The 25752-nt window shown below is 60.1% G+C and overlaps 1 protein-coding gene across 2 annotated transcripts; it reads left to right on the forward strand.

The window, feature by feature from the left end:
* Positions 1-1222: 1222 nt before the first annotated feature.
* Positions 1223-23826, forward strand: ATG2A (autophagy related 2A). Of its 2 annotated transcripts, none has more exons than XM_024255902.3 (41): positions 1223-1504; positions 3946-4108; positions 4213-4365; positions 4523-4625; positions 5032-5167; positions 5298-5396; positions 6009-6105; positions 6183-6347; positions 6450-6590; positions 7157-7394; positions 7478-7625; positions 7724-7816; positions 8234-8389; positions 8504-8747; positions 9061-9157; positions 9278-9437; positions 10540-10682; positions 10766-10905; positions 11015-11175; positions 11615-11765; positions 11897-12096; positions 12237-12317; positions 12582-12688; positions 12775-12867; positions 14733-14803; positions 15029-15105; positions 15707-15877; positions 16014-16140; positions 16224-16438; positions 17317-17525; positions 17780-17915; positions 19543-19749; positions 20023-20124; positions 20215-20299; positions 20411-20546; positions 20642-20714; positions 20891-20973; positions 21519-21640; positions 21772-21926; positions 22930-23082; positions 23163-23826. In XM_024255902.3, the coding sequence occupies exons 1-41, from the start codon at positions 1334-1336 to the stop codon at positions 23397-23399; spliced, it is 5799 nt and encodes a 1932-aa protein (XP_024111670.2). In that variant the 5' UTR covers positions 1223-1333; the 3' UTR covers positions 23400-23826. The 2 variants fall into 2 exon arrangements, with proteins under 2 accessions (XP_024111670.2, XP_024111669.2); XM_024255901.2 differs by having other exon boundaries at positions 1231-1504; positions 10991-11175.
* The last annotated feature ends 1926 nt before the right edge of the window (positions 23827-25752 follow it).

Genomic DNA, 25752 nt, shown 5'->3' on the forward strand with positions numbered 1-25752 from the left:
GAATCATTTGAACCCAGGAGGCAGAGGTTGCAGTGAGCCAAGATTGTGCCACTGCACTCCAGCCTGGGTGACAGAGAGAGTCTGTCTCAAAAAGAAAAGAAAAGAAACATAATTACTTGTGGCTGCTCCTGAAGTCGCCCATGATGTAAGAGGTTTTGTGTGGCCGCCCCCTACAGAGCAGCGGTTGGCAAACTTTTTCTGTGAAGGGCCAGAAAATAAATATTTTAGGCTTTGCAGACCTCTGTCTCAAGTACTGAATTCTGCTCTTGTAGCAAGAAAGCAGCCCTGGACAGAACTTAAGCAAATGAGCAAGACTGTGTGACACTAAAACGTTATGTGTAAACACTGGAATGTGAATTTCATATGATTTTCACATGCCATGAAAAGTTCATTCTTCTTTTGATTTTTCCCCTAACCATTAAAAAAACATAAAAACCATACTTAGCTCAAAGGCTGTACAAAAACAATGCCCCCCTGCTTAAAGGAGGCAGAATCCATTCTTTGATTTTAGGACTAGAGATATGAAAAGCTATTATTATTCCAGAGAGGGGCCTAAGGCCTGACCGACGGCAGAGAGAAGGGAGGGTCAGTTAATCTCCCTCTGAGCATTCCGGGGTGAGGAGGGAAAAAAAGACCTTCCTTGGTGATGGATTCAGAGCCTTTATTTATTTTTGTTTGTTTTTGAGGCAGGGTCTTTCTCGTATCTAAATCTGTTTTCTTACCTGTAAAGCGGTGGCAATAATCCCTACCTTGAACGATTGTTAAGAGGGCTCAATGAGATAAAGGAAAAGGATTTTGCAAAATGCAAATGTTTACTCACTTAATTGTTTCCACAGATGCGCGCTTAAGATCGCGCACTGAGTTTACTCCTCTGGGGAAGGCTTCTACGAAGTTTGATGGGACACTGTCCCTTTAAATCCTCCCCAACCACCCAACCACTTAAAGTGGTTGGACGAATCAGCACATGCGCATTCCTTTGAGGGGCCGGCACCTGGAGCAACAGCCTTCCCAGAGCCTGTAGAGGGGAGGTTAAAGGTCCTCCCACACAGTACTTCACGCAAGCGTAAATCATGATTGAGGGCACTATATCATGCAGAGAGCCCAGTCCCTTTTTCGCGCCCGAAGGCTCCGCCCCGCGCAGCCAATCAGTAGGCCTCGCCCTTTGCAATAGCCAATGACAGTGAGCGTAGGGGGCGTGGCTGGGCGACCGGGGGCGCGGCCTGGCGCCGAGAGAAGCGGCGGGGCGAGCCGGGGGCTCTAGTGAACAGCGGAGCCGGACGGGGATCGCCGGCGGGCGGCAAGCGGAGGCGGCCCAGGCCCGGCGGTCTCCGAGATGTCACGATGGCTGTGGCCATGGTCAAACTGTGTGAAAGAGCGGGTCTGCCGCTACTTGCTGCACCACTACTTAGGTCACTTCTTCCAAGAGCACCTCAGCCTGGACCAGCTCAGCCTCGATCTGTACAAGGGCAGCGTTGCCCTGCGAGACATCCACCTGGAAATCTGGGTGAGGAGCCAGGCCCGAGTCCAGGAAGGTGCGGAGGGTGGGAGCGCAGCGACCTGAGGCTCCCTGAGGCAAGATCGGGCTGGGGGAATCAGGCACCGGGCGTAGAGAGGCCAGGGGAATCTTGCCCTCTCCAGGCGTCAGAGGCACCCCGGCTGGCCTCTTCAGTTCCTTACCACAGCCAGAAACTGAGCGGGAAGGGGTTTCTGTCTCCACGGGAGGAGAAACTGAGGCTGGAGAGGGCAAGATCACCTGTCTGGAGAATGCAAGACAAACTCATCGAGTTTGGGGGCTGAGTTAAGGAGGGTGGCTCTCGGGCTGAGGAGGGGCTGGGGAGGGAGCGTAGGAACAGAGCTGGGCCAAGGCAGTGACAGACTTGGGCCTGCGCAGCTGGTGGGGGAAGCTGGTAAGCTGGTAGGGGTCCGGAGCCCTGGCGAGGACACCTGTGGATCATGTGCCCTGACCTCTTGACCCCACGGTCCTGGGCCCGTAGGTGGGATCAACAAACCACCGGATGTGTATGTCAACAACCGCGTCGGTACCAGTGTTGATCAACACCTCGTGTGCCTGGGTCGCTGCCTACTTCCTGCTTTTGGGACAGTGGGATGGGCCAAGTGGGTGTCTAGGGAGGGACTGGAGGGCCCCCACCCACATCTCCCACCGACCGGCCGGCTCAGTGTCCCCGCCTGGAGGGAGGCCCTGGAGGAAAGGTGGGGAGATCTGGCTTCAAGCCAGGAGGAGGCCAAGGGAGATGCCAGGGAGGCCAAGAGGTGTAAGGTCAGAGGCTTGAGGCTGGGAATGGTGAGGAGCCCTGACTCACAGCTCAGCTGACCTGGGGAGCTTTGAAGGAGCCACCGATTAGAGGTGCGTCCTGGTCGATCCACCAGGTCCAGGGCAGCAGGGGTGGGCATGGAGGCAGGGACTTCTCAGTTTTGTGGCTGGACTCCGGGGTCTGCTAATCTGGGCAGAAGAGCTAGGCTTTGGGGGTAGGCCAAGCCCTGGTGAGCAAATGTGGGGTAGGATAACCCTGGGCCCTGAACTGGGGGCACCCCGCAGTGGCCGGCTGTCTGTGAATTCTGGTGTAGGAAGCCCTCTCTGACCTCTAACCTTAGACTCTAAGACCGTCTCTAGGCTGCCTCTTTTTTATTTTTATAGAGACAGGATTTCCCTATGTTGCGCAGGCTAGTCTTGAACTCCTGAAGGGATCCTCCCACCTCAGCCTCCCAAAGTGCTGAGATTATAGGCATGAACCACCATATCCAGCCCTAGGCTTCCCCTTTTTACTTTCAGCTCCAGAAAACACCCTACTCCTGTTCCCTGCCCTCTTGTTGGGGATTGAATTGGCTTCTCTAGGGCCCTGGTGGAATGCAGGCGCTTTCTTGATAACCAGCCCCTCCTCCCAGCTCAGCCTGCAGGCCCCGCCTTGAAGGCCCCCAAAGAAACTGAGTATCTGGGGCCTCTGAAGTGGCATGAAGAGAGAGAGGCCCGGATCCCTGTCTCAGTCCCTGTTGTATACTGGGTGACTAGATTAGTCCTGTCTCTAGGCCTCAGTTTCCCGAGCTGTGGGTCTCTGGGTGAGGAATTTGGACTCCCATGTGCTCTGCCATGTGCTTTTTTATTCTTGGATCCAACCAGTTTACTGAGGCCCTTTCTGGGTGGCACCTGGGGTCACGGGGGAGGCAGGTGGGGTACAGCCCTCCAGGAGCTTCCAGGTTGGCAGGGGTACAACTCCACCATGGACATTTTAGCCAGGGGCTCAGCCTTGTGCCTCACAGAGAGGTATAGCTACACTAGGTGTTTGGGGTTGGGGGGGGTCCCATCTGGCGTCAGGTCAGCCCCTCTCTCTTGGACACTGTCCCTTTGAACTCTGCTCACCCAGGGTGAACATGAGTATTCCGGACTCTGCCACACATGTGCCCATGTTGTCCTGTGCCTGCAACACACCATCTTCTACCAGTGCCTATCCCCCCTCCCTTTATTCTTCAGCTTGCCCCTCTGACGGCCCAGGCTGGGTTAGGCGTCTTCCCCACGGCCCCCCCACCGGCCCCCTCACCACCCCCCAGCGCCTGCTCACCTCTGAGTTTCATCCTAGTTGCTCTGAGTCCCTGGCTGGAGCCTAGCTTGGCTGGGGAATGAAGACATTTTATTTACCCATCTAGTCTCAGTGTCAGCATGTAGAAAGTGCTCGGTAAATATTATCTTGAATTAAGTGGTGAGGGAAACATTTGCTCTGGCTTGAAGGATTAGGCACCTTTGGGTGATGGGGTAGGGGGGCTGGCCTGTAGTAGGGGACAGCATGAGCATAGGTGGGACCTTGTAGATAACACGTGGAGGGATGGGGCAAGCCAAGGGTGCTCTCCAAGGCACCATGGCCAGATAAGGCTGTGCCAGCCTGTGGGATTTGGGGTTTCCCTGAGCTGGTTTTGTCTCTTGCTTGCTCCCAGTCTGTGAACGAGGTGCTGGAGTCGATGGAGTCACCGCTGGAGCTGGTGGAAGGCTTCGTGGGCTCCATCGAGGTGGCCGTGCCCTGGGCTGCTCTGCTCACCGATCACTGCACAGTGCGCGTGTCCGGCCTCCAGCTCACCTTGCAGCCCCGCCGAGGTCCAGGTGAGGGCAGGGCGAGGCTGGGGGCAGGCAAGTGGGGAGAGTGAGCCAGGGTGTCCAGGACCTGACTGGGCCTGCCTGCCTTGAGACCCTGTTTCCCCCTACAGCGCCAGGGGCTGCCGACTCACAGAGCTGGGCCTCATGCATGACCACAAGCCTGCAGCTGGCCCAGGAGTGTCTGCGGGATGGGCTACCAGAGCCCTCTGAGCCACCACAGCCCCTGGAGGGGCTGGAGATGTTTGCCCAGACCATTGAGACTGGTGAGCAGGCCCCTCCTGGCCGCCCTGTCTCCTGCCCTTCAGTGGCACACAGAACAGGGGATCCAGACAACGGCATGGCCACCCTGGTGCCCAGATGGGAAATTCTGCCTCCCGTTTGCTGCTCCACCTGACCTGAGACCCCTCCCCGACTCCTCAGTGCTTCGGAGGATCAAAGTGACCTTCCTGGACACTGTCGTGAGGGTGGAGCACTCTCCGGGTGATGGGGAACGTGGTGTGGCCGTCGAGGTCCGTGTGCAGAGGTAAGGGCAGGCCGATCTGGGGTGGACTGGTGTGAAGATGGGGAGTGGGGGCTGCTGGATGGTCCCCACCCGCAGCCTGGGTTCCTGGGAAGAGGCAGGGTGGATCTGGGTGGTAGGGTTGGGGAGGTGGGCTGCATCGTGAACCCGGACTGGTGTCCAGAGCCCAGGTGATACAGGCCCAGAGTGGCCGAGGCCCCAAGAACCAAGTTAGATGCTGAGGGTCTGAGGAGCAAGAGCTGGCCTGAGCCTCCGGGCTGGACATGGCGGTTTAGGACGGCCTAGGTGTGATGGAGCAGCTCTGCAGGCCAGGCTCCCTGACCCCGTGCCCCTAGAACAGAGCACTGTGTGGAGAGAGGGGCTCCAGGCCTGGGGTGGCCAGGGCACGGGCTGACCCTACACTCTCCAGACTGGAGTACTGTGACGAGGCAGTGCGGGACCCAAGCCAGGCACCGCCGGTGGACGTGCATCAGCCGCCTGCCTTCCTGCACAAGCTGCTGCAGCTGGCAGGGGTCCGCCTGCACTATGAGGAGCTCCCGGCACAGGTGAGCCGGGCTCTGATTCCCACAGCCCCTATCTCCTATCCCTTGAGCCCTCTGACCCCCTTCCATCCTTTCTGACCATCTCTGACTCCATTTTCTCAACCTTCCCCTCTTGTATCCTCCCGCCTCCCAGGAAGAGCCTCCAGAGCCCCCCTTGCAGATCGGCAGCTGCTCAGGGTACATGGAGCTGATGGTGAAGTTGAAGCAAAATGAGGCCTTCCCTGGCCCCAAGGTGGGTCCCCAGGCTCCTGGGGAGGGGGTGAGTACCGCATCTCAAGACTCCTCCTCCTCAGCAAGGCTGATTATCTGCAGACCAGAGTGGGGATGTCAAGTGGGGGATTTACTTCCTTCTTGGCAGCTAAAGAAACAGGCTGTAGGCCAGGCGCAGGGTTCACGCCTGTAATCCCAGCACTTTGGAAGGCCAAGGTGGGTGGATCATCTGAGGTCAGGAGTTCGAGACCAGCCTGGCCAACATGGTGAAACCCTGTCTCTGCTAAAAATACAAAATTAGCCAGGCGTGGTGGCACACGCCTGTAATCCCAGCTTCTTGGGAGGCTGAGGCAGGAGAATCTCTTGAACCCAGGAGGCAGAGGTTGCAGTGAGCCAAGATTGCACCACTGCACTGCAGCCTGGGCAACAAGAGTGAAACTCCATCTCAAAGAAAAGAAAAAAAGAAACTGAGGCTGAGAGGTCAAGTTGTGGCCCGGTTCATACAGCTAGTTGGTAACAGAGTTTAGTTTGGCAGCCAGCATCCTGCTTTCCCAGGGCGAGGGCCGGTGGGTGGTAGCTCTTAGAGGAGCTGGGTGGTGGGCCTAGGCTCCATGGCTGCCCCCTTGGCCCTCAGTTGGAGGTGGCGGGACAGCTGGGCTCTCTGCACCTGCTCCTGACCCCGAGGCAGCTCCAGCAACTTCAGGAACTGCTCAGCGCCGTGAGCCTTACAGGTGAGGCCTCTGGGTGGCATGGTGGTGGGGTGGCTGGGAGGGCCAGCCAGCCCAGACTGAAGTCTCCTGCCCTGCAGACCCTGAGGGCCTGGCTGACAAGCTGAACAAGAGCCGCCCGCTAGGTGCCGAAGACCTGTGGCTGATTGAGCAGGACCTGAACCAGCAGCTGCAGGCAGGGGCGGTGGCTGAGCCCCTCAGCCCAGACCCCCTTACCAACCCCCTTCTCAACCTGGATAGCACTGGTGGGTGTGGGGTCGGACCGTGGTTGGAGGGGCAGCTAGTGTGGGTGCAGGAGCCTAGGGGCTGGGGCCGGCTGTCCCTGACACTCCTCACTTCACCCACAGACCTCTTCTTCTCCATGGCTGGCCTCACAAGCAGTGTGGCCTCAGCCCTCTCTGAGCTCTCCCTCTCCGATATAGACCTGGCCTCCTCTGTGCACAGCGATATGGCCTCCCGCCGGCTCTCTGCCCAGGCCCACCCAGCTGGTGAGTTGGAGCCCCCTGGGGGTACTCCAGGGACAGGAAGGACTAGAAGAGGCCTTAGTGCCGTAGGATGTCAGAGGCACACAGGAAATCCCCAGCGATGCCTGGATATCTACCATCTGTGACTTGGTTCCCTGGGGACCAAACGAGGTGGGAGCTGGAGATACAGTGGACAGAGCCTAGGTTTTTCAGTCATTGATCTTAGTCAAGCACTTAAACTCTCTGAGACTCAGCTTCCTCTTCCATAGGAAGAGAATGGTGAGATCGGCCTTTGCCAGGCTGTATATTTGGGTTCATGTTTATTGACAGCTTATTGTGGGTGGGTACTAGGCTGGGTGCTTTATCACATCCTATCCTTCCAGCACCCTGTGGAGGGTTCAGTTGAGCCTGGGCAGAGGGCCTGGCCTACTGGAGCCACCGGTGTCACCCCTGCCTGACCAAGCCTTCTGCCAGAGCCACGTGGTGGGGCAGACTTGGCCTCCCAACCCCCAGCCTGGTGGCGAACTATTGCTCCACCTGGGGTACCCGGAATCTCTTGGGAGCCCCTGCTGAAGCCTCTGTCCCCTCAGGCAAGATGGCCCCCAACCCCCTCCCGGACACCATGCGCCCTGACTCGCTGCTGAAGATGACCTTGGGGGGTGTGACCGTGACCTTGCTTCAGACGTCTGCCCCATCTTCTGGACCACCTGACCTCGCCACGCACTTTTTCACCGAGTTTGATGCCACCAAGGATGGGCCCTTCGGTTCCCGAGACTTCCATCACCTTCGACCACGCTTCCAGAGGGCCTGTCCCTGTAGCCATGTTCGGTATAAGCCCGAGGCCAGGGCCTGAGGAGAGACCATCAGAGCCCCGTAAGTGCACCTTCTGACGCCTGTCCTCTTCCCTGCAGGCTAACGGGCACAGCCGTGCAGCTGTCCTGGGAGCTGCGGACGGGCAGTCGGGGCCGGCGGACAAGCAGCATGGAAGTGCACTTTGGGCAGCTGGAGGTGCTGGAGTGTCTGTGGCCCCGGGGCACCTCCGAGCCTGAGTACACGGAGGTGAGGGCAGAGGCAGAATGTGTGCAAGGTGGGGTCTGGAGGTTTGGGTGGCTGTGGGGCCAGGCCTGACCCTATGTGCCTCCCGGGTCCCATCCCAGATCCTGACCTTTCCTGGTACCCTGGGCTCCCAGGCCTCAGCTCGGCCCTGCGCCCATCTGCGCCACACACAGACCCTGCGCCATGTGCCTAAGGTAACCCACCCGCTCCAGGCCACCAGGCTGTCCCCATGGCGTGTTGACCCCACCCTGGCCTCTGCCAGGGCCTCCTCTGCCTCCCAGCCCTGTCCCTCTTCCCTGTGCTCCACATCTCACCATGCTGGGGCCCTCAAATACCTGCCTGGCCCTTCCTATGCCAGTCTCTGAGCCTGGTCATGCCCTTGCCCTGTCTCAGAGGGCCCCCCGGCTGGCCTCTGTGGCTAAGAGTGGCGCATGTCGGGTGGCTTTTATAAGTAAACAAGCGCGTTGTGCGCGTCGGGCAAAGGTGGGCAGGCCTCCTTAGTGCCCTCGTGGCCCCTGCCCCAGCTCTTCTCCCACTACCAGAGAGGGCCTTCCTGTCCCACCCTCTGAGTACCACTCAGCCCTCACTGACCTGAACGCCCTTGCCCTCAGAGCCGACCCCGGCGCTCAATTGCCCGCCATTGCCACTCAGAACTGGCCCTGGACCTGGCCAACTTCCAGGCGGATGTGGAGCTGGGGGCCCTGGACCGGCTGGCCGCCCTACTGCGCCTGGCCACTGTACCTGCCGAGCCTCCAGCCGGCCTGTTGGTGAGAGGCCCCACCAGGGCCAGGCCGGGGGTGGGTGCAGGGCCTGGGTCCTTCGGCTCTTGGTCACAGTGGGAGGGGCTCCGACTGCGGCTCTGACCCCCAATCCTCCTGCAGACAGAGCCCCTGCCGGCGATGGAGCAGCAGACGGTATTTCGGCTCTCTGCACCCCGGGCCACGCTGCGGCTGCGCTTCCCCATTGCCGACCTGCGGCCTGAGCGGGACCCCTGGGCGGGCCAGGCCGTGCGGGCTGAGCAGCTTCGGCTGGAGCTGAGTGAGCCCCAGTTCCGGTCAGAGCTTAGCAGTGGGCCTGGTCCCCCAGTCCCCACCCACCTGGAACTCACCTGCTCCGACCTACATGGTAAGAGCCCCCGAGTGACAGAACTTGGGGCAAGAGGCCTGGCTTCTGGGAGAGGTGGGCTTGGGGCTATGGAAGGGGCCCAGTCACAACCCGAGCAGCCCCTGGCCCAGGCCTTTACCAGCTCTTGGAGTCCCAGCACTGCCTGTCCCCGGCCTCCTCGCCGACAAGTAGGGTGGACCCTTTGTCTCTGGCTTTCTCTGCCCACCAAGGTGTGTGTGGAGTCGGGGGCACAGCTCTGAGCCGACCTGGGCATTGGGGAAGAAATAGGAAACGGCAGCAGTGATGACCCCCCTAATTCCCCATCCCCCTCCAGGTATCTATGAAGATGGAGGGAAGCCACCTGTCCCCTGCCTGCGTGTCTCCAAAGCCCTGGACCCCAAGAGCACTGGGCGCAAGTACTTCCTGCCCCAGTAAGTAGGGGCTCTGGACGGGGCCCGGGAGAGGAGGGTTCTGCTGGGGGTGGCAGGGGGCCAGTTTGGAACTGGGTGCCGGGGGCCCTGCAGGCCAGTGACAGGCCTGTGCCCCGGCAGGGTAGTGGTGACTGTGAACCCCCAGTCCAGCAGCACACAGTGGGAGGTGGCCCCGGAGAAGGGAGAGGAGCTGGAGCTGTCAGTGGAGAGTCCCTGTGAGCTGCGGGAACCTGAGCCCTCGCCCTTCTCCTCTAAGAGGACCATGTATGAGACAGAGGAGGTGAGACTTGGCCCCACCTCTTCCCAGGACCCCCTCCCGCCCACCGCCCGGGTTCCTGCCATAGGAGCCACCTGTGTGGCTGTAGGCCAGGGCAGCACGACCACCTGGGGTGGGCATGAGCTGACCCAACACCAGTGAGGATTTTGGCTCTTCTATTCTTTCCAGCCAATCAGAGAGTCTTTCTGAAACGGCACTGGTGAGGGCAGGCCCCTGGGGAACATGGGTCCTCGATTGGAAAGATCAGGTCCCGCCCCACCTGACCGGTCGATCAGCACTGTACACTTGGAGAGGCAGTTAAGGGCCAGGCTCTGCCACTTGGTGACTGTGTCATCACCTTGGGGAGTTACCTGACCTTGAAGAGTTACCTATAGATGAGTTTCTTCCCCTGGAAAATGGGCACCATGACCTGTCTCTCTCTCTTTTTTTTCTTTTTTTTTTTTTGAGATAGAGTTTCGCTCTGTCGCCGAGGCTGGAGTGCAGTGACATGATCTCGGGTCACCGCAACCTCCGCCCCCCAGGCTCAAGCGATTCTCCTGCCTCAGCCTCCTGAGTAGCTGGGATTACAGGCATGCGCCACCACGCCCGGCTAATTTTTATATTTTTAGTAGGGACGGGGTTTCATCATGTTGGCCAGACTGGCCTCGAACTCCTGACCTCAAATGATCACCCGCCTCAGCTTCCCAAAATGCTGGGATTATAGGCGTGAGCCACCGCGCCCAGCCTAATTTTGTATTTTTAGTAGAGTCACGGTTTCACCGTGTTGGCCAGGCTGGTCTTGAACTCCTGACCTCAAGTGATCTGCCCTCCTCACCCTCCCAAAGTGCTAGGATTACAGGCATGAGCCACCGCGCCCAGCCTAACCATGACCTGTGTCATAGGCCTGTTGTGAGGATGAAAGGAGTTAACATACCTGAAGCCCTTAGAACAGCACAGGTGTGCCATCAGCACTGTATCCATATGGCCATCATGCATCCCCAGCTGAGAAGGGCTCCTATGAATGAATGAATGATGAACGATAGGAGGGCAGGACTGAGACCAGAGACAGGCCCCAGCCAGCATCTCTAAGATGGCCCTCCTGCTCTTTCCACCTCACCCTGTCCAGATGGTGATCCCTGGAGACCCTGAGGAGATGAGGACGTTCCAGAGCCGGACCCTGGCACTGTCCCGCTGCAGCCTGGAAGTGATCCTGCCCAGTGTCCACATCTTTCTGCCCAGCAAGGAGGTCTACGAGAGCATCTACAACAGGTGGAGACGCGGGGCCAGCAGGGCGGGACTGGACACGGGGTGGGCCTGGCCTCCCTTACCTGCTGTCCACCCGCCTATCTCAGGATCAACAACGACCTGCTCATGTGGGAGCCCGCAGATCTGTTTCCCACCCCCGACCCCGCCGCCCAGGCCTCGGGCTTCCCCGGCCCTTCAGGCTTCTGGCACGACAGCTTTAAGATGTGCAAGTCAGCCTTCAAGCTGGGTATGAGAGGTGCTAACGCTGGGCTAGAGGGAGGACCCCCAGGTCTGGGAAGGGCCAGGCTAGCCCTTCGCGGTCTCCTTCCCAGCCAACTGCTTTGATCTCACCCCAGACTCGGACTCGGATGACGAGGATGCCCACTTCTTCTCAGTGGGGGCATCAGGTGGCCCACAGGCCCCTGCCCCTGAGGCCCCAAGTCTTCACTTGCAGAGCACCTTCTCTACACTGGTGACAGTGCTGAAGGGGCGGATCACAGCCCTCTGTGAGACCAAGGTGAGTGCAGCCCCGGACAGGTGGGCCCCAAACTTCAGAGCTCCCATTGGCGGCAGAGCAAGACCAGCACAAGCAGCTCCAGGTCAAGAATGTGGAGAGCAGGAGGCCTGAGTGGGCAGCGCCAGCCAACCCACGCCAGCCTGCCCACCAGATCACAGCCCATCAGCTCCTTCTGACCCCCTGCTGTATGTAAAGCACCATGCTAGGGGTCGGGATGGGCATGGAGCACCCACCGTTCCCACTCCGAGGGGGCAGACCCGGCAGAGATTATTTTTCTCCTGGCAGAAGAGGCAAGTGCCATCCAGGGCCTCCAGCAGTGTCCATGGTGGAAACTGGAGCTGACCCCCTTAGGCCAGGGCTCCAGGAGCCACCAACCCCCCAAGGGCTTGAGGGTTGCTGAGTGCAGCTGGGGAAGCCAGGCCGTGTGCTCCTTCTGCAGGATGAGGGTGGGAAGCGGCTGGAGGCTGTGCACGGGGAGCTGGTGCTGGACATGGAGCATGGTACCCTCTTCAGTGTCTCCCAGTACTGTGGCCAGCCAGGACTTGGCTACTTCTGTCTGGAAGCTGAAAAGGCAACACTCTACCACCGAGGTGTGAGGCCTGGGGGCAGGTCACCACTGGGGGCCAGGGTTGGGGGTGGTGGGCCTTCAGGATGGATGTGGGCCCTGGGTGGAGTGGGTAGCCAGTTGGCTTGGCAGGGGGCTCATGAGACCCCTCCCCAGCGGCCGTGGATGACTACCCGCTGCCCAGTCACCTGGACCTTCCCAGTTTCGCTCCCCCGGCTCAGCTGGCCCCGACCATCTACCCATCGGAGGAAGGGGTGACCGAGCGGGGAGCCTCGGGCCGCAAGGGCCAGGGCCGGGGCCCCCACATGTTGTCCACTGCCGTGCGCATCCACCTGGACCCCCACAAGAATGTGAAGGTACGGGCTTGCCTGCCAGCTACCCCTTCTGCTAGCCTGGGCTGCGGCCCCGGTGTGCGGTGGGACCCCAGTGTGCGGTGAGGCCCCAGTGCGTGGTGGGGCTGGCCTCCCCACTGCCCTGACTGCACCCCCACCCTCAGGAGTTCCTGGTGACACTGCGGTTGCACGAAGCCACCCTGCGCCACTACATGGCGCTGCCCGAGCAGAGCTGGCATTCCCAGGTGAGCGTGGGTGGTGTGAAGCCACATGGCCCAGTGACTCTGGACTTCTGTTTTGGGCAAGCAGGTCTCTAGGTGGGAGGAGGCCGGTGGGAGGAACATGGACTGGGTCACAGCTGACCTTGGCCGGAGCTCCTGGGCAAGGGGTGTGGCAGACAGCTAGTGGGCAGAAGGTGAGGTGCCAGGCAGGGGCCAGGACAGGGAGGGGTTAGAGGAGGGAAGATGCCACCTGATCCTCACTGTTTCCTCCTGCCCTGGCCTCTGAAGCTGTTGGAGTTCCTAGATGTGCTGGATGACCCTGTGCTGGGCTACCTGCCCCCGACGGTCATCACCATCCTGCACACACACCTGTTCTCCTGCTCTGTGGACTATAGGTACCGGGCTGGGTGGGCCAGGGGCTGGGGACGGGGATGGGCTCTCAGGTGTAAGGAGCCGGCCCCAGCCCGAGTATCACCCCCAGGCCACTCTACCTCCCCGTGCGTGTCCTCATCACTGCGGAGACCTTCACTCTCTCCAGCAACATCATCATGGACACCTCCACCTTCCTGCTCAGGTATGCAGGCTGCCCCGCACTGGGCCATCCCACCCTCGCCGGGCCGAAGCTGCCCGCCAGCTGTGTGTCCTCTGGTGCTCTCAGTCTTAATGTGCACCCGGGTGATAGTCCCATTCTCAGGAATGTGGATTGTTTCCGCCTTTCTAGAGGGCAGTTGGACCCTCCTGATTAGAGCCTTATAAGCATTTGTGCTCTCTGACCTGGTAATCTCATATCTGGGAGTTGTCCTAGGATATGAGAATAAGAGAGGTGGAATTTAATGCTTATGTAGTATAAGTTAAAACAGTCAAAACGTATCAGTTAAATCACAACCCTCACAACCTGAGCAAATAAGCATGGCCCACCTAGTAGGTAGAAAACCACGCAGGGATTAAGGTGAAGCTGAAGAATCACGTCAAAATATAACAAGATGGAGGGTGCGGTGGCTCACACCTGTAATCCCAGCACTTTGGGAGGCTGAGGCAGGCGGATCACAAGGTCAGGAGTTCGAGACCAGCCTGGCCAATATGGTGAAACCCTGTCTGTACTAAAAATACAAAAATGAGCCAGGGGTGGTGGCAGGTGCCTGTAGTCCCAGCTACTTGGGAGGCTGAGGCAGGAGAATCACTTGAATCTGGGAGGCGGAGGTTACAGTGAGCCAAGATGGCACCACTGCACTCCAGCCTGGGTGACAGAGCAAGACTCTGTCTCAAATAAGTAAATAAATAAATAAATAAAATATAAAAAGATGCCACAGTATAGTGTTTACTCAAATAACATTGGATACAGGACTACGTAGGTTTTAAAATCAATTTATGAAGGGGTGTTTATATATGTCTCAGCATGCAGCTGCAGAGAAAGTTTGGAAGGAGATGTGTATGGTGGTTTTCTCAGAATTAGGGATTAGGAATGATGGATGATTTTTATTTTCTTTATTCTAAAATATCTTAAAGGAGTTTTCATTATGTTACCCTTAAAATAAAGACTTTTTTTTTTTTTTTTGAGACAGAGTCTCGCTCTGTTGGCAGGCTGGAGTGCAGTGGCACAATCTCAGCTCACTGCAACCTCTGCCTCCTGGGTTCAAGTGATTCTCCTGTCTCAGCCTCCCAAGTAGCTGGGACTACAGGCACCCACCACCACACCCAGCTAAGTTTTGTATTTTTAGTAGAGACAGGGTTTCACCTTGTTGGTCAGGCTGGTCTCGAACTCCTGACCTCATGATCTGCCCGCCTTGGCCTCCAAAAGTGCTGGGATTATAGGCGTGAGCCACCATGCCCAGCCCTTATTATTATTTCTTTTTGAGATGGAGTCTCACTCTGTCGCCCAGGCTAGAGTGCAGTGGTGTGATCTAGGCTCACTGCAACCTCTGCCTCCCTAGTTCAAGAGATTCTCCTGCCTCAGCCTTCCAAGTAGCTGGGATTACAGGCACCTGCCACCATGCCCGGCTAATATTTGTATTTTTAGTAGATACGGGGTTTCACCACGTTGGCCAGGCTGGTCTCAAACTCCTGACATCAGGTGATCTGCCTGCCTCAGCCTCTCCAAGTGCTGGGATTACAGGTGTGAGACACTGCGCCTAGCCAAAAATAAGGACTTATTTTAGAAGAACCACAAATGCAGTAGGGAGAAAAATGGACATCCCTTCCCAGGACTGTCATGAGGCCCCATCGAGGTGTGGGAACTGCAGGCACTTTGAGAGCTGCAAGTGCTGCCCGCCTCCCGCTGCCTGCTGTCTGGGCCTTCTCCCCATTGTGCAGGCAGGAACGCTGAGGCTGGAGGGGCCTGTCCATACCACTTCCTGTGGGCTTGGGACCCCTCTGCTCGGCTCCCGTGGAGCTGCCGCCTGCAGCGGTGCCCGGGCCCTTCTCAGCCCTGTTCCCCCCCAGGTTCATCCTTGATGACTCCGCCTTGTACCTGTCCGACAAGTGTGAGGTGGAGACCCTGGACCTGCGGCGAGGTGGGCAGGGCCGGGACTGGGCTCCCTCCCCTCTGAGGGACCACCGCCCCGGCCACACCCAGAGCAGCCAGGTGTCTCCCCGCAGCTGCTGGCCGGGTCCTTAGCTCCCACACGTAGCCCGCACAGCAGGGGCTACACCTGGATCAACCGGATCCTTCCCCCAGGTGCTGGGGCCGGGGCCGGGTGGAAGGGGGCCACAGGACCTTTCTCTCGCCTCTGCTGCAGATTATGTCTGTGTCTTGGATGTTGACCTCTTGGAACTTGTGATTAAAACCTGGAAAGGGAGCACCGAGGACAAACTGGTGAGTGAGGCTGTCACTCCGGCTCCTGGAGCCAGAGCAGGTGCGGGGGCCAAGGGAGTCTTCAGGGGCCGCTGCTCCCTCACGTGCCCGGGCTCCGGACACAGTTCACACCTGCCCTTCCTGGGCTGCAGTTAGTGCCCCTCCTGCAAAGGGCCACAGTACAGCCCTGGGGGGGGTCCCCTGATGCTGGTTGCATGAATGAATGGGTTTCAGCCCTGCCACCAGAGGACGCTGCAGCCAGGGCACCAGCGAGGCCTTGGGAGTCAGCCACCTTTGTGGGTCCCCGGATTCATCTCCTGTAAGATGGAGATAACCTGCCCTGCCTCACTGGGCATGCAGAGCCCTTCACGGGAAGTGGGGTAGGGTGGGTGGGCACGCTCCTGCTTCCTTGGATGGCCCTGGGCCAAGCCCCTTTCACCCTCTGGGCTCAGTTTGCTCATCTGTTCAGTGGAGTTACTGGGCAGGTCATCCACTCCAGGAGAGACCATCCGTGTTCTGCCTGTGGCAGGGTCAGAACTGCGGTGCCCTCCCAGCGAGCGGGTGGGGCCAGCAGGCAGTGGCCCCTGTGTTCACATAGCTGCTTCCCCGGCCCCGCCCGCAGAGCCAGCCGCTATTCGAGCTGCGCTGCTCCAACAACGTGGTACACGTGCACAGCTGTGCCGACTCCTGTGCCCTGCTGGTCAACCTGCTCCAGTACGTAATGAGCACAGGCGATCTGCACCCCCCACCCCGGCCCCCCAGCCCCACGGAGATCGCCGGCCAGAAGATACAGGTGAGGCCTGGCCACACAGGCTACCAGAGCTCAGCCAGGCCCCTCCCCTGCCATGGCCCTCGGGCCTGGGGTTGGGGGAGCCCTGGGGGCCACCCTCGTCCTGTCTCACTCATCGCTCCTCCCCTGCCTGGCCCAGCTCTCGGAAAGTCCTGCCTCTTTGCCCTCGTGCCCCCCAGTGGAGACGGCCCTCATCAACCAGCGCGACCTGGCCGACGCCCTCCTGGACACCGAGCGCAGCCTTCGGGAGCTGGCCCAGCCTTCAGGTGGAGTGGGGGTGCTGTGGGGACAGCAGACACAGTCAGGCACCCACTGTGGGCGCCTCTCCAAACTGGCCTCTCTCCTATAGGTGGCCACCTCCCTCAGGCGTCGCCCATCTCCGTCTACCTATTCCCAGGTGAACGGAGTGGGGCCCCACCCCCTTCACCACCTGTCGGGGGCCCTGCTGGCAGCTTAGGGTCGTGCTCAGAGGAGAAGGAAGATGAAAGGGAAGAGGAGGGTGATGGAGACACCCTGGACAGTGATGAGTTCTGCATCCTTGATGCTCCCGGCCTGGGCATCCCGGTGCGTGGTGGGAGGGGTGGACCAGTTTGCCGTCCAGGCAGGTGTGTTTGGGATGGGGACAGAACACTCAGGGGTGGTTGCCTGGCCATCTGGAGCTCCCGTGGTGAGAGAAGCAGGCAGGAGGTGGTCGCCATCACCTGGGGGGTGGTGCTAGGTCTGTGCCACCCTAGGGAGGCAGCCCTGATGCTGGGCTTTGATGGAGTGGGTAGATTTCCAGAGGAGGAGGAGGCCTGGTATTCTGGGCAGAGGGACTGGGACATTCAAGGGATGGAGGAAGAGGAGAGGGCAGTTAGCAAGAGGGATGGAGAACCATGTGGCTGCAAGGGCCGGTGGGAATGTCTGAACTCACCCAGGTCCTTGGAGGTAGGACTGGCAGGAGCCCAGGATTCTCAGGCTCCTCTTGAACAGACCACTCAGGCATTGACTCGGGGATAGCAACCCAGGGGTGTCATCTTTCATCAAAAACAGGGAGGAGGCCAGGCATGGTGGGTCACGCCTGTAATCCCAGCAATTTGGGAGGTCAAAGTGGGAGAACTGCTTGAGTCCAGCAATGAGAGATTAGCCTGAGCAAGATAGTGAGACCCCGTCTCTACAAAAAAAAAATAAAATTAGCCGGATGTGGTGGCACATGTCTGCAGTCCCCGCTACTCAGGAGGCTGAGGTGGGAGGATCGCTTGAGCCTAGGAGGCAGAGGTTGCAGTGAACCGTGATTGTGCCACTGCACTCCAGCCTGGGTGACCGAGCATGACCCGACCCTGTCTTAAAAAAAAAAAAAAGGAAAAAGAAGTGAGGCCAGGGGAGAAACGGGAGCTGGGGCTGGGGGCAGCTGGGCTGGATCGAACATCTGTGTCACACGTCTCTACCTGGCCTCCCTGCAGCCCCGAGACGGGGAGCCTGTGGTGACACAGCTGCATCCCGGCCCCATCGTTGTGCGGGACGGTTACTTCTCACGGCCAATCGGCAGCACGGACTTGCTACGGGCACCTGCCCATTTCCCAGTGCCCAGCACTCGGGTGGTGCTACGTGAGGTCTCCCTCGTCTGGCACCTCTATGGGGGCCAAGACTTTGGCCCCCACCCCGGCCACAGGTGAGGAGGAGCGGGTGCAGGTGGCAGCTGGTGAAGGTTGGGGCTCAGGCTGGTCCATCTCTGACTTTCAGCAGCTGGAGACCTTGAGCCCCATCCACCCCAGGTGGGCCTCAGTTTCCTCATCCTTCCTTATCCCGCCTGCCTCCCAGGACTGGGGCTAGTGGGGGTCTCTTGTCCCAGGCTAAAAGGCCCGCTGAGGACGGGGAGGGAATGGGGTTCCTCTGAGTCAGCTTGGCCCCTGTCCCTCTTCCCAGGGCAAGAGCTGGCCTTTTGGGTCCCAGGAGCTCCCCTTCCCGCTGCTCTGGCCCCAACCGGCCCCAGAACTCATGGCGCACGCAGGGGGGCAGCGGGCGGCAGCACCATGTCCTCATGGAGATCCAGCTGAGCAAGGTGAGTGGGGTGGCGAGTGCCTACTACACGTGTGTGTCATAGAATGACGGGCCTTGTTCTCGATGTCACGTGTAGCAATGACTAACGCAGAGGAAAACCTCTGCCTTTGTAGTGGAGGAAGCCAGGCAGGGACCAAGATGTATCGAGTGTGTCCGATGGTGAAGAGCGCTCAGGAGAGAGTCTGCAGGGGTGGAGACAGGTGTACTGGGGGGGGGTCTGGAAAGTCCTCTTCCGAAGGCACCATTTGAACAAAGACCTGAACAAGTGGGGATGTGAGCCAGGAAGAGTTTTCAGGCAGAGAGGACAGCGTGAAAGCCACAAATTGGGGCCAGGCATGGTGGCTTATGCCCGTAATCCCAGCACTTTGGAAGGCCAAAGCGAGCAGATCACCTGAGCTCAGGAGTTTGAGACCAGCCTGGGCAACATGGCGAAACCCCATTTCTACAAAAAAAAAATTAACCATTTGCAGTGGTGTGCGCCTAGCCTATAGTCCCAGCTACTCAGGAGGCTGAGGCAGGAGAGTCGTTTGAGCCCAAGAGGCAGAGGTTGCAGTGAGCTGAGATCGCCCTACTGCATTCCAGCCTGGGCAACAGAGTAAGACTCTGTTTCAAAAAAAAAAAAAAAAAAGCTGGAAGCATCCTGGCATTTCCAGGAGCAGCAGAGCCTGTGCATAACCAGCGACCCAGAATGTTTCCTTTGGGTCTTACAAGAGACGAACCCCTCAGGGCTTTTGAGGAGAGGCCTCTGTGGGGCGGGGCTCTGCGGCAATCAGGGAGGGCTAGTGAGCAGCCTAGGTCGGGGCTGGCCACAGGTTCAGCTGCGGATGGGGTGTGTGTGAGATACAGAGAGTGGTGCAGAGGGTTCAAGGTTTGGGCCTGGGAAATTGCCCGGGGCAGGGGGGTCCCACTTGCTCAGAGTAAGCCAGACCAGTGCTGGGCTTCCCAAGGAGCCACTAGAGGCAAAGGGCAGAGGGGCCTCAGGCTGCTTGGGTTGGTGGGCTGTGCTGCAAGAACTTGAGGGAGATGAGTGTCAGAGCAGGGGGCCAGGGGCCTCTCTGAGACCTGATGGCCAGCCAGCGGGTGTGCAGGAAACGGGGGAAGGAAGGCTCTCCACGGAGAGGGGCTACGAGAGCAAAGTCCTGAAGGCAAAACAGGCCTGGACTCCTTGAGGGGCAGAGACCAGTGCAGCTGGCATGGGAAGCAAGAGCAGGGGCAGGTCTGGAGGAAGAGGCAGGTCCCTGCCGGGCATAGAATAGAGAAGGGGTTGGGGCCAGGCGTGGTGGCTCACGCCTGTAGTCCCAGCACTTTGGGAGGGCGAGGCAGGCAGATCACTTGAGGCCAGGAGTTCGAGACCAGCCTGGCCAACATTGTGAAACCCTGTCTCTACTAAAATTAGCTGGGTGTGGTGGCACATGCCTGTAATCCCAGCTACTGGGGAAGCTGAGGCAGGAGAATCGCTTGAACCCGAGAGGCAGAGGTTGCAGTGAGCCGAGATCGCGCCACTGCACTCCAACCTGGGCGACAGAGTGACTCTGTCTCAAAAAAAGAATAGAGAAGGGGTCTGGGGCCAGCCCTTCCCTCCCTCTTGGGGCCCTGTTTACCTGGCCAGGCCTCTGTCCACCCCACAGGTAAGCTTCCAGCACGAGGTGTACCCAGCGGAGCCAGCCACAGGCCCTGCGGCCCCCAGCCAGGAGTTGGAGGAGCGACCGCTGTCTCGTCAGGTGTTCATCGTGCAGGAGCTGGAGGTCCGAGACCGGCTTGCCTCCTCCCAGATCAACAAGTTCCTGTACCTACACACGAGTGAGCGGATGCCGCGACGTGCCCACTCTAACATGGTATGAGCGACCTGCACCGTCCACCCTGGGGCAGGGCACGGGACCGTCGGGGACACAGCTTCACACATGCATGGATTCACACACATACACACATTCCCACACAAACACCCAGGTTGTTTGTGAGCCTGGGAGGAGGGCAGAGCTAGGGGCTGTGTTAGCGAAGGGAACAGCGTGTTCAGAGGCAGGGTGGCTGGATGAGCTGTCAGGGAACAGCTGGGTGAGCTGCTGCCCCAGAGGCCCAGCAGGCGCCCAGAACTCACCCTCTGCTCCCAGCTCACCATCAAAGCGCTGCATGTGGCCCCCACCACCAACCTGGGTGGGCCTGAGTGCTGTCTCCGCGTCTCGCTGATGCCCCTGCGGCTCAATGTGGACCAGGTGAGTGGTCTACGTGAGAGCAGAGCCTAGGGTGACCCCACTGTCTCCAGGCCTCTGAGTCTGATCCACATCTGGACCTCTCCCTTGCAGGATGCCCTCTTCTTCCTCAAGGACTTCTTCACTAGTCTGGTGGCCGGCATCAACCCCGTGGTCCCAGGGGAGACCTGCGCTGAGGGTGAGAGGCTGGGCCAGAGAGGGGAGCGGCTGGGCCTTCTGCCTCCCAGGACAGCCCAGGTTCCCAGTCATCCCCGGCCCCATCCCCAGTCTGTGACCTCCCCTCCCCTAGCTCGCCCCGAGACTCGAGCCCAGCCCAGCAGCCCCCTGGAAGGGCAGGCAGAGGGCGTAGAGACCACTGGTTCGCAGGAGGCCCCAGGTGGTGGACACAGCCCTACCCCTCCTGACCAGCAGCCCATCTACTTCAGGTAGGCTGCTGGACTGTGGGCGGGGGGCCCTGGGCCAGATTGCTGGGGGCCAGGCCAGTGAGCAAAGAACCCCCCCTTCCTGCTCCCCTACCCAGAGAGTTCCGCTTCACGTCTGAGGTCCCCATCTGGCTGGATTACCATGGCAAGCACGTCACGATGGACCAGGTGGTAAGTGGGGCGGTCGGATGGGGTGGCCATGTGGGGTCAGCTGTGGCTGAGTCCCTCTGGGAGCCAGGTCTTGCATCCAGGCACCGTTAGCGGCCAGGGCACTCTCCAGTGGCTCCCATGGGCTGGCTAGCTCCCTGAGTCCCATCGGGTAAACCTGGACCCCCTCCCTCTCCCAGGGCACTTTCGCTGGCCTCCTCATCGGCCTGGCCCAACTCAACTGCTCCGAGCTGAAGCTAAAGCGGCTCTGTTGCAGGCACGGGTGAGTCCCCAGCACCCCAGCCTCTCTCCAGGGTCCCTGATCTTCCCTCTGTTTTGGTCCTGACTGGCTGTGTGGCCTTGGCCAAGTCATCACCCTTCTCAGGGCCTCAGTTTCTCCTCTGTAAAGGACACAATTGGCTGGGCATGATGGCTCACACATTCAGGCATTCAAGTCCAGCCTGACCAACATGGTGAAACCCCGTCTCTACTAAAAACACAAAAATTAGCTGGGCGTGGTGGCGGGCACCTGTAATCCCAGCTACTCAGGAGGCTGAGGCAGGAGAATTGCTTGAACCCGGGAGGCGGTTGCAGTGAGCCAAGATCACACCACTGCACTCCAGCCTGGGCAACCGAGCAAGACTCCATCTCAAAAAAAAAAAAAAAAAACAAGGACACAGTCCCTCTGCACATGACTGGGTGGGACCACAGGGAGGGCAGGAGTGCCCACAGTACTTGCCACAGGGGTACTGAGTCCTCCTGGCCCCACAGTCCCTCCGTGTGTGGCTCTGCCTCACCTTCTGCCTCCTCACCTCCCTGCCCTGCCAGGCTCCTGGGTGTGGACAAGGTGCTAGGCTATGCCCTCAACGAGTGGCTGCAGGACATCCGCAAGAACCAGCTGCCTGGCCTGCTGGGAGGCGTGGGACCCATGCACTCGGTTGTCCAGCTCTGTGAGTGTCTAGGTTTGGAAGCCCTCGAAACTGCTTTTACCCTTGGGCAACCTAGAGGCTGCCATTGGGAATAAGAGGAGGAGGTGGGGGCAGGGCAGCCTCGGGTGTCTCTGAGCTCTCCTTCCCCCTAGTCCAAGGGTTCCGGGACCTGCTGTGGCTGCCCATTGAGCAGTACAGGAAGGATGGCCGCCTCATGCGGGGGCTGCAGCGAGGGGCTGCCTCCTTTGGCTCATCCACAGCCTCTGCCGCCCTGGAACTCAGCAACCGGTTGGTACAGGCTATCCAGGTGAGTGGGTGCCCTGCATCTGGGCTGTACAGGACAGAGCAGCTGGAGCCCTCTGCACCACAGCTCCCTGGTTCTGTCCTCAAAGCTCTTCTGAGTGTGGGCAGTCTGGGTATGACAGCCCTACTTTATAGAGAAACAGCCACGGAGAGGCTAAGTGACTTGCTTGGGGCCTCCAAGCCAGGTCCCCCGAGCCCACAGGGGCTCCCGTGCAGGAGTGGGAGCACCCCCCAGGCCTTCAGAGCCCACTGTCTCCTGCTCATGGCATGTCTTGTAGAAGGGGGTGGAGGACGGCTGTGTTTGAGGCCCAGAGGCTGCCCTGGTTCATTCAGGCCATGCACTTCGCTAGGCCAGAAGGACCCCAGGGAAGCTGGGGAGCCAGTCTCGTGGGCAGTTGTCAGATGAATTCTGTAGGCGATCGATGGTCCTAGTCGGCTAAGGGGTGAGTGCAGGTGCATGGTGCATTCTGGAACCTGCAAGCTCAGACCCCAACAGGGTAGAGGGCAGGGCTCCAGGGGAGGTGGGAGGGATGCGTGGGCACCAGGGAGCCCCCGGGAGTGTTCAGTCAGGTGGGAAAGAGTGATGCCAGGTGAGATGCTGGGCAGAGGATCTGGCAGACAGAAGGAAGGATGGGCCCCTGACCGTCTGGCAGGGGCGTCTGGGGGGGCCAGACAAGGAGCAGTCAGTCTCAGGAGTGCAGCTGCGGCAGCCATGCGGAACCTGCTGAATATGGTGGTCCGCAGGAAGAGAGGTTTGGGTTGAGAAGACTTTAGGAAAGTCCCCTGAGGAGTCCCATGTTCCTAGATTCCCTGAGCAGAGTGGCGGGTGCCTAGGAAGGGGAGGAGGAGTGGGAGGAAGTGGGGAGTGAGGCTGAGCAGGACCCCCTAGACCAGCACAGTGACAGGCGGGGAGGCTGAGGGCTGGTGGGGTCTCAGACTGTCCTGGGGGCCTGGGGCTGACATGTGCCGCAGCCAGCTGTCCTCATCAGTGCTCCCATGTCCCCCAGGCCACAGCCGAGACCGTGTATGACATCCTATCCCCGGCAGCCCCCGTCTCCCGCTCCCTGCAGGACAAGCGCTCTGCGCGGAGGCTGCGCAGGGGCCAGCAGCCTGCCGACCTGCGGGAGGGTGTGGCCAAGGCCTACGACACAGTGCGAGAGGTGACCAGGTCCCCGCCCTGCCCCAGTCCCCCATGCCCATCTCCTCACACAGACCCCGCCCTGACCTCTGGCTTCCACAGGGCATCTTGGATACAGCTCAGACCATCTGTGACGTGGCATCACGGGGCCACGAGCAGAAGGGGCTGACGGGCGCCGTGGGCGGCGTGATCCGCCAGCTGCCCCCGACCGTGGTGAAGCCGCTCATCCTGGCCACGGAGGCCACATCCAGCCTGCTCGGGGGCATGCGCAACCAGATCGTCCCCGACGCCCACAAGGACCACGCCCTCAAGTGGCGCTCGGACAGTGCCCAAGACTGAGCCTGGGGTGCCTGGCACCCAGAGGGTGCTGCCCACCGTGCTCCTGAGCCTCCCAAGAGCTGCAGCCCACGGGCCCAGCCCGGCCTGGCCCTTCAGGGGATGGCCACTGTGAAGGACGCCTTCCTGGCCTTCCCATTGCCAATCTGCTGTGAGAGGGGGGCCTCCCTGCCTTGGGGCCTTAGCCCTGGCTCTGCACTTTTCCTCCGGGGAGAAAGGACACTGCCCCTCCCCCAACCTGGGCCCACACCGCTGCCTTCTCCCAGGACGGAGGCTTTTGGACCCTCGGACCCCATCCCACTCAGCCAAGTGTCTATCTGTGTCTGGGGGGAGGAGGGGATGACATCCGTGTGGTTCGATGTATTATTTTTAAGCTCCGTGAGCGTGTGGGTCAGTGTCTGCATGAAGTGGAATAAACTGCCCACCGCCAGCCCCCCTCTCAGATCCTCTGTCCCTGTGAACCCTGGCCTCAGCCTTGACCTTGGCTCCGCCCCATATCCCACCTCTGCACCCAGCACCTCCCATGTCACCACCAGGGGTCGCCACGCCTCCCGGCCTTGCCCAGCAGATCAGGGCACAGGGGGACCCAGAGGCACCCAGCCCTGCACGCCTTCCCCTGGCTCGGCTCTGCCTTGCCCCTCCCAGGGAGCTGCCACTCCAGCCCCACTCCTGATATGGCAGGAGCTACGTGCGGCTGCCAGGGGAGGGAGGGATGGTCCTTGGAGCCCACCTGCCCAGCTGACGCTGCCTGGTTGTTGCTTGAGGCCACTCGGGGAAGCCTGAACCCGAGGCGTTCTAGATGTTGCTCTCACCATCCCTAATGAGGGCTTTTGGGGTGGCCCAGGCCTCGGCCCCTTGGCTTCCACTCTGCTCTGGGGTCCCAGCTTCAGCACTTGGAGAGGGGAGGTGTGCTGGAGCAGCGCTGCAGCTGGAATCCCAACCCTCACTGCACAAAGCTTTACATGGGACCAGGGAGTGCCCATTGCCCCCCACACATCTTGTTTCTTGTGAGCAAAAAAGGAGCTGCTCTCACCGTGCTCCTCCCTGCCCTGCTTCCCAGTGGCACCGCACAGAGGTGGGCGGGTCCATGGGGAAACCGAGGCTCGGGTTGGGAATCAGGGGACCCTCACCTTGCTAGGTTCCACAGGCCTCTGGGGTTAGCAAAGGTCCCCCAGCCCTGCTCTGTGGCCCCTTCTGAGTGGGGGAGATCTGGGTACTGGGAACAGAGCAGAAGCTTTCTCCCGAGGGACCCTGGGGTCCTGGCTGCCCACGGACACCTGGGGCAGCAGGCTGGTAAGAGATCAGGAGGGCGAGGCCCTGGAGGAGATGGCTGTGGACGACTGGGTGCTGATGCCACCCGGAGAGGCAGATGGGGCCCAGCCTGATGCTTCCTGGACCCGCCCCACCCTGCCCGGGCACAGTCCAGGGCTTCCTGCCCTTCGAACCACACTTGTGATCAGTATTGACGGTGGTGGGATAATCATTAACCACCACCAGGGGCTGGGTCAACGGCTCAAAAGGCCCTGGGCCCAGGGTGTCCCCACTTCCTCCTTGTGCCCCGAAGGCCAGCCCAGCACTCAGGTAAGAGGCTTCCTGAGTGGTAGGACCCCTGCTGCACTCCCTGTCCTAGGAGGCTCCTGAACCCAGGCACCTCTGAAGGGTGGCCAATCCTGAGGAAGAAAGGGACCTGGACAGCCATGGGGTGGCCGGGATGAGCCCCTTCCTCTCTGTGCCTTGGTTTCCACTGTGAGATGAGGGGGCCTTAGCATCAGCGCTCAGAGCTGTGGAGCCAGGATTCCTGATCGGGCGCTGCCTCTGCCAGGCCAGGGCACTTGGACACCACGCTGCAGGAGGCTGGTCTCGCCCAGGCCTCTGTGGGAAGGGCCGCCAGGCTGAGTGGAGGGCCAGCTACCAGCTACGGTGTCTTCCTTCGCAGGTCTGTCCCCCCAGGCAGAAGGATTCCAGCCTAGGGATCCCCCATCCCACCCTGACTGCATCCCGAGAGGGGGGACGCCACTTCGGGAAGGTTGTTTGGGCAGCACATGCCCTGGGGCCCTGCTCTGTGACCTTGGGCGGCCCCCTCTGTCTCTCTAGGCCTGTATCCACCACTCGCAAAGGGGGCAGGGCCCAAGTCTACTCTAAAAGCTCCCCTTTCTCTCCAGAAGCTTTGGAGTCTCCCAAAATGCCTGCTGGGTCTCTGCAGGACTGGTACCTGTCACCGGAACCTGTCTGGGAGGGACGAGAACATGCTTTGCAAGAGGAAGCTCTGCCTCCCAGAGCCCTGGGCTCACTCGGGGACCCTGGCCAGCAGCTGCTTCCTCTCCCCACAGCGGAGAGAGACCCAAGGGTCCCAGGG

This window comes from Pongo abelii, chromosome 9 (assembly GCF_028885655.2).
Source record: "Pongo abelii isolate AG06213 chromosome 9, NHGRI_mPonAbe1-v2.0_pri, whole genome shotgun sequence".
NCBI lineage: Eukaryota > Metazoa > Chordata > Mammalia > Primates > Hominidae > Pongo > Pongo abelii.

Excerpts from the sequence above, each read along its gene's own strand:
- ATG2A (XM_024255901.2), top strand. The coding sequence starts at position 1,334 with ATGTCACGATGGCTGTGGCCATGGTCAAACTGTGTGAAAGAGCGGGTC. Across the intron at positions 6,106-6,182 it reads CAGCGCCGTGAGCCTTACAG|ACCCTGAGGGCCTGGCTGAC; the intron begins GTGAGGCCTCTG and ends CCTGCCCTGCAG. Across the intron at positions 14,804-15,028 it reads GACCCTGGACCTGCGGCGAG|ATTATGTCTGTGTCTTGGAT; the intron begins GTGGGCAGGGCC and ends CCTCTGCTGCAG.